The sequence below is a fragment of the Temnothorax longispinosus genome, chromosome 2, assembly GCF_030848805.1.
Source record: "Temnothorax longispinosus isolate EJ_2023e chromosome 2, Tlon_JGU_v1, whole genome shotgun sequence".
NCBI classification, from domain to species: Eukaryota; Metazoa; Arthropoda; class Insecta; order Hymenoptera; family Formicidae; genus Temnothorax; species Temnothorax longispinosus.
In genome coordinates, this window is record NC_092359.1 from 18202957 (window position 1) to 18216148 (window position 13192).

A 13192-nucleotide genomic window follows, 5' to 3' on the forward strand; every position below is an offset into this window, starting at 1 on the left:
ATGAGTATTATAAAGAATGTATACAAGAATAGACAAAATTATATAATGGATATCTAACACGTACATATGCGGTAAGTGTAAAAATATACACGGAAATAATATATGTATATAGAATATCTCATCGCCCACGAAAGATCGTGAATGTCTTTATTTAACGTCTAACGAACAGGAAGGAATCCTCCGTCTCCCTGATACCTCACGCAGTTACTTAATTAATATCTAAAATGCCAGACGCATAATGAATCGACTTACAATTAGCTAGATAATTAAAGCCATGGAGGACGTTCGTGGGAGCCGAGTTGTCTCGATCGTAATGCCGCTATAAATATTCAAAACTTCAGACTGCCGCTGAGGCACATAAGCTCCTAAGGCCAGATTGCGTCCCGATAACACCGAGGCTTAATGCTGCGATAGCAGCAATTATGAGCGATCGATTGTAACAAAACGGAGCAGGGGCACCACCGTGAAGCACCGTTGCTTTATATAACGCAGTCTCGCCCTCAACGCTCCCGATGCGAAGTGTTAAATAGGACACACCGTTTTAATCAAATATTTGATCAGAGGATTTACAATCAAACGACGAGGGGCGTGAGTCGAATCGAGTACATTCGTTCCGTTTGCCTATCCCATCGAATACACCGCGACATCTCGATCGGGCACGTCGAGGCAGGGGAATGTTACCGTTCGGATTAATTTACGTTAAATCGGAGATTGATGGTTCCCTGGCGCGTAACACCAAAAGAAAACGTGAAGATTTAATTTATCTTGTTGACATCTAGGTATTTCAATTACTTTCGTTAATTAGGATCACTAACAAATTTAGTTTATTTTGTGGCTTACCTCGCGGTTTGCGAGAGTTTCGAGAAAAGCGAGATCACTAAGTTTAATTCCGTCACACGTTTGTCTCGTGACTTTTTCCGGGACAACAAATTGTTCTCTCTTGAGTAAGCAAGAAAGTAATCTTCACCATGATTGAAGGATGGATCTCAAAATTTTTATATTCACAGGCATATCTATAATCCTGTGAAACTTGTCCCGTTATTACTTCGATCACAATTAATAACAACATCTAAATCAATTTAATGTACTAAGGGTTCAGTTTTTAAAATGTGAGAATATTTACTGTATTTCATAGAGTATATTACTTTCCAAAATAGGGATAAATTTAATGTATGCATTGCAATTTTCGAAAAATTACATAGTTCTTAGGTAAATATATTCAAGAACGTTAATAGCTTAAGTCGCGATCGTTTAAAGTAGATATCAGAGACGACGTGCCCTATTAATTCTTCAATAAACACGAGACAAGAATAATAATTGAATTTTAAAAAGTTGCACGCCTATTCTTTCCTAAACAAGAGCATTCAGAGAAATGTCGATGCATTTCCGAGTATCAATATTTTACTTCACTCAAAAGTATCGGCTGACGTAAGACATATGCTTTTCGAAGACAGAATCGACGCGCTTTCTTCTCAAGATGTGTACCAGTAAAAGTGCCTTCGTATCCAATACCTTGAATACTTCTACTCACAAAATGAAGGAAACATCTGCAGTCGCATTTTGCGATTCAAAGCAGATCGAAATGTTCGATTCTTTATTTTCGGCAAAAAATACAATTTTGTTTGTGGCGTTTAATAATATCTTAAATGATACAACTATTTCGATGACAGAATGCCACATAATATCATCGTGATTGACGAATGGATTTCGCCTCACAGGCTACACGTTTTGCTCTTGACGCGGCGACATTGATTGGGATAGCTGACAGTCGCTTGTAAGTTCGAAAGTCTCTCTCTTTCTTTCTGTTCGAATTTATCGTGTCTGTTTTTACAACAGATAAACACATTACTCAGCGACCTACACGGACGCATTCGCGCGTGTATGTAAACCTTTCGTTTTACGACGCAGAACTGGCGTCTGATAAAGTGCGCACCTGGCTCATCACTTTATATATGTATCCATCGCGCTTTTATTAACCCTTTCAGCATAAAGATTTTATCCCTCGAGCTATGCAGCTCGTCGATCGCATCCGAAAGAATGTCTTTGCGGAAGATATCGATTAATCTCTCACCAGCGTCTTCTGGTACATCGACGTTCCACTACCATGATCGGGAAATCGAATTATAATTAAAAAAATACTATTATGCTGAAATAAAATGCTGTACAAAGTGGAATATAAATCCTACGTATCCTCTATGACAAAATTGATGATACATATTACGCGTACGTATTTCAGAGAACTCGTTTCGGCGTTTTACTTTATCGTTTTACTTTATCTATTCAAAATTCGTTACAGCAAGTTAGCAAAGTTGAAAGCAGGTGGAGGCTGATAAAATAATTTGCTCGCTTTAAGATGTCACGTTCCACGAGCGAAATTGTTTTCGTCGAGGGATAGGAGGCAGGCCGCATTAAAATGTCGAAGGTGTCTCGACGCCTTCGCAGTCTCATCGTCGCCGCGACGCGGCAGCGTATCGTTTCCGCGGCGGTTAAAATGCATCGAAGCGCATCGCCGATAAGCTGCGCGTCGGCAACCCTTTCAGAATGTCCACTTTGCGACACGCGGCGCGTGTTACATGTAGATATTGTGCGCGGATATTATTTTGAATTGCATGGATACGCGAATGCGTGCATCTTTATGCACGCGCAAAAGTAGGCGGCATGTCCGCCGCAGGATAAAGGGGATGTTTTATGTATAAGATGTCGTCGGGGGTGAAAGGCGAAACATCGCGGAAGGAAGGAAACGGCAACAGAAGTCAAGAAAGCGGCATCGCGTCCGAGGAAAACGGATTCGACGGTGCGCAAAGCCGCGAAAAAGCGGAACCAAGAGTGGGATTGTCGGATGTCGACGAGTTGTACAGAATAGATGTGGACGTAGCTTTTCTTTTCGAAGGATAACGATGTAATTGTGAAATAGAGTATACCTATTCTTAATCATATGTAGCAAATCGCATATTTTTAATAGATTGACTTTAACTTTTAATATATCTACGTATAATTAAATAATATCTAAATTTCATTTAGGAAAATATGAAAATCTACACAAATGGCTTTTGTGTAGATAATAAATAACTATTGAATAAATAACTATTGAAAAAGACGAAAGAAAGAGGCAGAGAGAAAACAGGTTTAAATCTTTGAAAAATTAGCCATTTTACAGAACATAGTGCTACCATTGCAATATGAAATGCCTCGCTTAAAGCATAAAAATTAAACCTTAAAAGTGAACAGAGAGAAAGAGAAAAAGGGAGAGAAATGTTCCTTGCCTTTTGATATTACTTTGTGAATCTCAAAATAACAATTCTATATTTTTCTGCTCAATGTATTCTATTATACTTTTACTTCAAGGTCTCGCCGCGGAAATTGGTTTCTAGAGAGAATCAGTCACATCCCCTCCTGTTAAGATATTGAAAATAGAAAAACGAATATTCGAGGATATTCTAATGCACTTTTATCCTCACAGTATCTGAAGAAGCGCATCGATTCTGCCTTCAAAAAATATATCTCATACCACCGATACTCTTGAGGGAAGTAAAATATTGATACTCGGAAACGTATCGATATTTTTTAATATTTTTATTTTATAAGAAATATACAACTTTAATATTCAATCATTCTTGACCTTCGTAGAAAAATTTATGAGACACGGAATCTGTTATCTACTTTAATAAATGATCGACAAATTAGCATTTTCGAATATGTTTATCTAGGAAGAATTATAAAATTTTTTGTGAGAATTGCAACATATACACACGCATACACACATGTAAAAAATTTACCCCTTTTTCTTAGAAAACTTTATAAATTTAAAACCAACCTCGACTTCAATCTGTGGTCTTGGCCAAAGTGCGACGCGCATAATTTATGTTTCACGTATCGTCCCTCATATTTTATGTCGCGAAACGGAGGGACGCAAAAGATTTCTTTCCCCCTCACCTTACCTAATACCAGCGAGTTCGCCAACCCGCGATATTTCACGGCTGTTATGCAGCCGCGTGTCATTTCAATTTCTGTCACGGTTGTTGCCCGCCGTTACATTTCGGCCGCGAGCCGGCCGAACAAGCGGGTCGCGCGTGTGATTTACAGCTTAATATCTACGGTCGCGGGCATCGTATGCAGCGAGGACTGCGTTTATTGTCGGTCGAGAATAATCAGGAGCGAGCATTAAGTCCGTACATTACATCTTAGCCGCACACATTCGCCGTATGAACCGCCATCTTTTTATATTTGGATTACATACATTTTCACACGCAAACGCGATATTTATCGCGCCAGGTGTAAGGCTCTTCTGCATCGCCGACGAGTTTTCGCGAATAGCAACTACCCTTCGACCCGGGTGTGCAAATTTTATTTCACCGCCAAGTTTACGATGTTTGTACCGCTATGCGCTTCCCGGCTTCTTTCTCCCGGCTGTTCTATCGCGGCAATTCCTTAAGAAACTGAATAATGAGCGAGCACACAAGCATTCAATTTAGCGAGGAATACCACCGACAGCGACGTAAGGATCTACTAGGTTGCCAGATTAATGGCGCCGTTGGGCGCGTATGCGAACGGAAAGGATTGCCTCTGTCGAAGTTCTATTTATTCTGGTGCGGAATTTTATTTGTTACTGCCTGTAGTTACGGAGAAAAAAAGTTGCGGATCTGTAAATGCCGGTTTCGCGAGCCGTCGGTTAATTTTAGCTTCAGTTACGAAAACAGGCCGGGAATCAGTTAAACTAAGGTTGAAGTTAACAGACGTTGATAAAGCTGGCTCTCTGATGGAACCGAAATAAGTTCCTATGTGGTGCGCGTGACATCTCATAATCCGCGATATATTTCTCCGACGTTAAGGAAACCGTACCGTGGAATTTTGCAGGCGCGTGATTTATATGCAATCTGAAAAAGCCTCTATATAAACAAACCACCATGTTGTACGCATATGCACAGCTGTTGGCACTTATATATAACGTTGACCTATGGCACTTACGCCACTATGATCGGTAACAGCTGTGATTCGGGCAATGGACGCGCTTTGCCCGTCCCGATGCGGCACGGCGGGACGAATTCGATCGTTTTCACCCTACACGACGCTATATCCTATATACCCGTTCATACCCTATAACGTGTCGTACACGGGCGCAGAAGTGCCGGGCTATCTGTTCCCTCGCGACAGTGATTTTTCCGAGCAAACGACAATTTCGGCCGCTTCGAAAATCATAAATTCCGATCGTGCCGCCCGCGCCACCGCCGTTCGAGAGCCGCCGACGAGGGGACGATATATCACGAGTCGAGGGGGATCGATGGGGGTTCCACGCCGGTTCCACGGTTCTTCCTCCTTCGCCTGTATTCGACTAGCGACGACGTAGAAGAAGCACCGCCCGTTTTCGCGGTGCAAACGAGCCGGACGAAAAAACGGAGCGCTATACGAACAACCGTGGAGAAAATCGAACAAAGTGCGCGCCGGTAATGTCGGCGGAGGAAAAATAAAGTCGGAAGCGCGATAGAGGGTAGGTAGGTAAAAATCGAAGGCTCCGCTGCGAGTAACGGTATACGAGGGTGAAAAATATCGTGCAAACGAGTTTCTTCCGTATTTGTAGAAGAAGAACGCCACGCCTGTTCGAGATTCGACACGCCGGGCAGGACTTCCGAATCAATTCTCTTTTACCCGTTAAAAATGGATAGATTGGATTTATGACTTGTAATAATATTTTCGTTCGTTCGTTCGCGTGATCCATCCACGATAGCCGGCCACAGGAACGCACACACGGCCCCGGCTATAGGAATGCAAAAGTGCATAGAAATGCGTTGCATAGAAATTTTATGCAAACAAGTTGCTCGCACTTTCGAATCGCGTTTTTTTTTCTCTCTTTTTATGGGATGATTTATGGTCTCGCTTTTTCTTCTCTTCAAGGCAACGTATCAGGGATATCATCGCAGCGGATAAAGAATTGAAATCGATTGCGCCGGGCGTGGATCGCAATTAAATCGGCAGAGGTTGAATTATAGATGCACGTATGCGTATGGGTATGCAATTCTGCCTGTCATCTCGCCGCGCGCGCTCAGTCACGTTCGATGCAGTTTAAGCGCGCAAACTGTTACATACTTCCGCGCAACGATTTATTGGCTCGAAAATGGCAGGCCGAATTGTTTCCTTCTTTTTTTTTTAACTCTTTTTTCGCGATAAAAACCAGCCAGCGCAGAGGCGCGTTATGAAAATCCGATGCGGCAAGCGCTGCGGTGGTCGTCGCTCAATTATCGCAGTAAAGTTTCAACCCTTTGCGTCAGAAATGTTAGCTAAATTGGACGCTCCTCTCATTACGTTATTTGTAATAATAAAATTGATAATAGCTACGACTGCAATTTTGCATTAAACGCAAAAATACTTTAATATAATTTAATTGTGTGTAATAATAATAACCAACACTCTAGGTTTTATCTCCTCTTTCGAAAGAGGGAGAGAGAACTGTGGAGCTTTTAGTCATATTTGATGTAAAGCAGGATGTAATTACGTTCGTGTGTAATACGTTGTAATTATTCCCAATTTGCTTCTCAAAGCTTACTTCACGTGTCGATTATATTACTCGGAGACTCGCCGGTGCACAAAATTGTGGGCAGCGAGCCATAGCGTTCGAGTGAATCGCGTTTAATGAAGCGAGCAAAAAAACGCGAGAGGAGTACAAGGCATAAAAGCGGCAATTTAGCATTAACAGTGCAAGAGTCACGTTTCCATCTATCTATTGCCGTGACGTCGAAATTAAATTCCGCGAAAGCGACTCGCGCTTAAAGAATAATCCGTTAAGACTCCGCGTGATTCCATCGTTTATCTTTATCTCGAGCAATTTATTCATAATATCCGAAAGCATTTCGATTCATCGAGTCCCGAGTTTGTAAAAGTCGCCGCGGGCGATACGTCGATATTAGCGCGCGAAAATCAGCGGCGCTCGTGAGGCCATCGAGTCGAGGAGACCCGTAAGGAACGGCCATGCCGAGATGATGAATCACGGGGAGAAACGACGATGTGGGGGGAGAAAAACGTACCCCATTTTCCGGCGGGGCGATCGCGGCCCGAAAAAAACCGGCCCGCGCCCGATCTCCTGACCGCGGAACTCCTGACCGTGCACGTCAGCTGTGCGTGCCACATTTCGAACGTTCACCGATTTATCATTCTGACCTTTGTCGGGATTTTACGTAGTAAGGGAATGTAGATGATTTGGAAAGGCATTTCCGCTTAACTTCCCGACGAGATTGGACAGCGACGTTGTGACTCGGAAATATTAGAAATACTTCTAAATTCCGTTTGTTCCTAATCGTTCAATTCGACGCTGTTGAAAATTTAGATTGTGATAGCTGATTATTTAGTTTACTTTGAAGTCGATTAAAGCAGAATCAATGGCTAATTTTGTTAACGAGGCTAATATGCTTTCGCAGCGACGCATAGAACGTTAAAGTGAAAAATCCAATGATTCATTGTCAAAGCCGTAAAAGTCCCAACTCAACGTTGATTAAAATCCCGCGGGTTTTGAAGAAAGTTGCGCACAAAGAAATATAAGGTCCACCTTTCTTTCTCTTTAATTCTCTTTAATGAGAAAACTCGACACGCAAACCACCCGGCGAAATCCACAAATAAGAGCTAATCAGAAATCAGTGATAAAGCTTTGAATGTTCGAGGGTATCCCGAAAGGGGTTGCTTATTCAAGAGTAGCGGGGTCTCTCTTCGCGAAGAATCGAAATTATTCTCGAACGGAAATTGCGGAAATCCCGGCGATCGTTTAGATCCAAGATAACATTTCGGCAATGGCATTATTCGGCACCTTAATTGAATACTATAAAGATACAAGATTACTGATTCGGCACGTACGTGCATGGCTGATAGAAAAATCCGAAGATTTTTGCGGAGTACAGCATCTCTGCTAAAGCAATTTTAAAAAACTAAATAATAAATAGAGTTTTTCGGTCGTAAATTTTCAGCATTGATAAAAATTCGCATACATCAGGAAGAAATATAACGTCTGGCATTTAACTCGCCTCTCGTATCGCGCGGAAATAGCGGCAATTATGAAAACGATCGCACTCCCCGTGATAAAGAAGATTCGTGAACGACCGTGACTTTTAAGTCGGCGAAAGATCGGTCGATCATAAATTCGCCCTGAAATCTTTATAGTCTTTCCTCGTCGTTTCTAGTCGAGGACAATAAAGATGATGCTTTTATATCGTCGAAAAATGAAAAATCGCGCAAGCTTTCCCGTCAACCTCGTTTCATTCGATTCCGCACGATTCTCGCAGATTCGCGATGGACGAATATTAAGCTTTCGCACTCTCAAACCGAAATATATGTACCGCCGCCATCCAATCTCTATGCAGATGCGAGACGAACACGCCGGATCGTGTGCGAGGTGAAAAAAGTGTGCCGTCGAACGGCAGATAAAGAGAGCAGCGATCCGATTTCGGTGGCAAAGCCAACCTGGGCTCAGTGAAAATTCCCGTATTCCTCCTCGCGGTTTCGGAGAAATCCACAAATTTATCCGCGCGGTACTTTCGACAGCGCTCTGGGGCGTGAGTGTCTTTGAAACAGAAAAATCTGAAGAAAATGGAAATATTGTTGCCGACTCTTCGGCAGAAAGAAACAATCTCGCGACGATCGTGAAGATATAACATGAAAACTGCTGGCAACTTTAGATTGTTTTGCTAACCAAACGAGACAAATACGGAACGCGTGTATTTTTAATCGAAATATGAACAGGGCGGCGATTATGTTACCGAGCAAGCTTGACGGTACAGAAATAATTTTATCGAGATATATCCATTTTGACATATTTATTATAGAAACGGCCGCGATATAAAACTGTTCATAAAAACGAACATAACACTTAGATATTCCGTACCAAGGCTTCTCATATAATATAAATAGTCTCATAATAGTACGTGACTCTGAAATCTGAGAAGTGTATCCGGCGTTAATAAGTAACGATGGCTGTGCAAACGCAAATGTCCTCCGTTATTTAAAAGAAGATTATTTTTACGACAAAAATTGCATTAGTATAGGTAAACTCGGGAGAGTTACCAAGAGTTAATAACTAACGCAGCTTTTTCATTATAAGACTGCGCAAATAGAATTTTTTAAAAATCCTCCAACAATTTTTCTTCGAAGTAACAAGACAGTTTTCACTAACAAGAAAGTCAGCTTAACAAGAAATATCACGATCTCAAATATTATTAAAACTTTCAACAAGAATATTTGACACTGAAAATTATGATAGGTCATTAAAATGATCCCGTAACTCTTGTTACCAATTGTTTTATAAATAATTACAAGTTTATTTTAAATACCTCGGTTTTTAGACAACCATTATTATACGTTGTATAAACCAAATTTACGCTGGAGTTTCAGAGCAACCGTTGTTTACTTTATTAAACGATCAGCAGGAAAGCTGTTATGTGAGAATCATTCTGTTGCTTCGCTTTCGCACGAATTTCAGATTTTATCCCGTGTACTCGTGTACCTGTTTTAATTCGATTCGAGATAATTACACGTCCATTGCACGTTAATGGGTCGCTGGGTGATGGCGATCGGTTTTTACCGACGTGATGGATCAAATAATTGAATTGAATTCAAAACATTAAAACGTGCCAAAAGTTTCGTCCATCAAATCGTTACAGATACCATCGGTTTTTGAGAAAAAAAAAATGGGCGAAAGAGAGAAAGAGTGAGAGAGAGAGAGAGAGAGAGAGAGAGAGAGAGAGAGAGAGAGAAGATATGCTTTCACCAGAGTGATGTACAGATGTAGGTCTGTCACAGCCGATAACGCAGCTAAATGTTAATTAATACGACGCGACATATGCAATTGGCACTAATTTGAAAACCAAATCGGAATGCCCGGCGGCGGTGCACTAAGGGGAAGCGACAGGAGCACGTGCGTAAATAATGCAGTGCCTGCAATGAATGCACCTCGGCGCGGGCGGCCCGGAGGCATCGAACTCCGCTTGGCCGCCGCAGATTGTCGGCTACCTCGAAATCGAGGAGACTTCGGAGGCCGACGGCCGCTATCGCGTGCACGGAGAGCATTCAGTTACAAATGATCGGCTCCCCACCTGTGCGAAGCTCTCGAATCCAGTACCGCCGAAAAATAATCGGTGAAACGTTGACCATTGAACGACGATCAACGTGCCGCTATTTGCAGTCATGAATCATGAACGACGTTGCGGATCTTTTTTTTTACACTCTTCTTTGCTTCATCGTCCTTTCGCGAAGAGCGAAAGCTTATGCAGTAACGAGGTTGAAAGAAAGGAGATTAAAATCAATTAGACATCGGGAATGATTTCCTTGATTGCGCATATACACACAATATACAAAGGGTATTGGTGTTCCAAAGAAATTCATATAAATATTTATTTGTAGAATAATAAATAGCCAAAGTAATTAATATATTTTGCGAATAAACATTAACGGGGAAAGCCTGGAAGCGTTAGGAAAACATGCGATTCTGAGATTATTTGTGTGGAAAAAATTGTAAATTTTATTCTATATTTATTTTATGAATGTTTTCTTATTTAAAAAAAATACATAGAAATAGTAAGAATTTTTTTATCAAAAAATAATGAAGAATATAAAAGATATGTTGTCAATTTTCCGTAAACACTTTTATTTTGCGATGACTGTTGTATGGAGCCGAATATTTTTCATTATTTTTTTATCAAAAAATTTTTATTATTTTTATAAAAAATATTTTTAAAAATAAGAAAACATTTATCTGAATAAAGTTGACAATTTAAAAAAAAAATCCCAGATATGCATGATTTCTTAACGCAAGGTATAGTCATGCCTTCTTAAATTCCTTATTAGCTGACAAATGACCACCCCATTTTCATTCTATTGAAACGGGATCGTGAAGGATGACTCGAATCGTTACTGATCGATTTCTTTGAACTCCGTGTTAATACTCCATCTGGATTCAGTGTGCGAGCTTTCATGTTCGCGACACGAAAACGAAATAAGTAAGAAGATAGAAAGGGATGTATCCTGAAAAGAAAAGCGAAGATAATGGAGAAAAGCCGGGGAATAAGAGCGAGGAAATTCATTGCGGATGAACACCGCCTCACTTAGCTTGACAAAGCAACGAGAGAACCTTCTGCCGTTATGCTGATTAGATCGTACCGTTTTATTAAGACGGCGGATGTAAACTTCGCGATTCATAGAGCCGCGAGAAAATGGCTTCCGTGCCGTTTCACCCCGAGACGAGTCGGAGAGTTTCCAATCGTTTCCCATTGTCGCAGACACAGACAGACTATCATCGACCTCAACTCCACCTCGCTTGCCGACTCCGTAGAACATTCGAAGTAAATTCCAAGAGATTTCAGGAGATTTTATTATGCGCAGAAATCTCATTTGCGTTCTAAACGTACGTTACATAGGCCATTGATCCCCTTATTCGAATCGCGAAGTAATATTGATCGTTCTTGTTCCAATAAATCCCTCCGGTTTATTCCTCGTTTTTGGTTTAGCCGGTTTTACTTTTCAATGTGACGCAGATGTTTTCCTCTCCTCGCCTGCATTTACTCCGAAAACAATATAATAAAATATTCAGGATAATAAGGACGGGCGAGAACTCTAACTAATTGTAAGAAGAAAAGCTGCGGTTTCTCTGAGCAAATTACAACGCGAAATTATATATATCGAGCACAGGTTCCGGCTTCATTTCCATCTGGAGCCGTTCATCGTTCTCTTTGTTGCGCGATGAGTGGGAAGGATCGAAAGATTTAATAATGAGGTTTACCTCTCGTCGAGGGGAGAGCAGAACTCGACCATGCATCACAGGAGACAGGTAAGTTCTCGGTAATACAGAGCTTGGGCTATTCCATAAATTATTTCAATGCACCGAGAGGAAAAGCGCAAACATTCGCAATATATAGTTAATGGAGAAATGGGTACACACGAATCAGTTACGTACATTACGCATATTTCACCTAGATTCGCATTAATGAATTAAAACTGTATCGCTTTAAACTAGTAGAGATATAAAACAAATCCATTGCGGATATATGCGTTCGAGTAAACAAGTATATAGCGCTAAATTCAGTAATTAAATATTTAAAATATTTGAATATTACCAATTAATATTCCAATATTTTATAATAAATAATTTATCATCTAAGCGATACGACTCTTCGAACACTGTTAAATTCGTAGTGTCAAATTGTACTCAATTTGAGTCAGTTTTAACCATATCTATAGGTCGCCACTACTCTTACTCGATATGTCGTTTATTCAATTAAAACAATGTTAGTTTAACTAAACCAATGGAGTTGAAATAATATTGTTTTGTGTTAAAATAATAAATTTCGACACTCATGTTAGTTAACAATAACAAAATATTATTTAAATCAAGGTATATTGGTTTAAATTTCACCCTTAATAAATATTTAACAGTAAATATTTATAAATTTAGCTTCAAGTACCACGGGGAACGCGAATTACTCTTCTAAATTTAAGAAATTCTTTTAGTAGCACGACGATATCGTGCGGTATATATATACCGAACTTCTTCGCGGTAGACGAGGAGAAACTGAAAGGTTTTCTGGCGAACGGACGTGCAAGCTTGCAGAAGACTCTCGAGCCAATTTGCGCGGACTCATCTCATAAATCCGACATCGGCGAGCTCGCCGAGAGGTAAATAACGTCGTTATAGGCGATCCTGGAAGAGTGTCAAGTGATCGTTGGCGCCGCATCAACGCCTATTTTCGCGAAAGAAATATTTATCTTTTCACGGAACACTCGAATTCAGCGAGCTCTTCCGCTTCCAGCTGCGCGGGTGTTTCGACAACGTTGCAATTTTGAACCGTAGAACGTACCGTAGAATATAATTTTTATTTTCCTGGCAGCGTTCCGTAAGATCGCGTCGGTGATCGTAATCACATCCATATGAAATATTTCGCGTCGTTTCGTTCGGTAAACGAAATGAAAATTAATATGTATGTTGTACTTACGATACACCATTTGTCCTCGTGTGGGCACTCCATCAGCATGTGTGCGGTGTGATTAATGCACGGTGTAATGCTGCCAACTCCGTCGTTGTACTGTCCACATTTGTAACATCTAATACCATGCGCGACACCTGCGACATACATATAACGTTTTAATCGTCAAGCGAAACCGCACGGGAGGCGCGCCGCTGCAGCAAGAATAATCCGAAATAGAGAGCTGAGCGACGAGCAATCTA

The 13192-nt window shown here is 40.9% G+C and overlaps 1 protein-coding gene across 1 annotated transcript in view; it reads right to left on the reverse strand.

Annotated features, from left to right (window-relative positions):
* Nucleotides 1-13192, reverse strand: part of LOC139808555 (uncharacterized) — a 70219-nt gene that overhangs the window by 20058 nt on the left and 36969 nt on the right. Inside the window, exon 2 of the mRNA XM_071770664.1 lies at nucleotides 12960-13087. Within this exon, the coding sequence (XP_071626765.1) occupies nucleotides 12960-13087 (128 nt within the window). The remainder of the gene's footprint in view (nucleotides 1-12959; nucleotides 13088-13192) is intronic.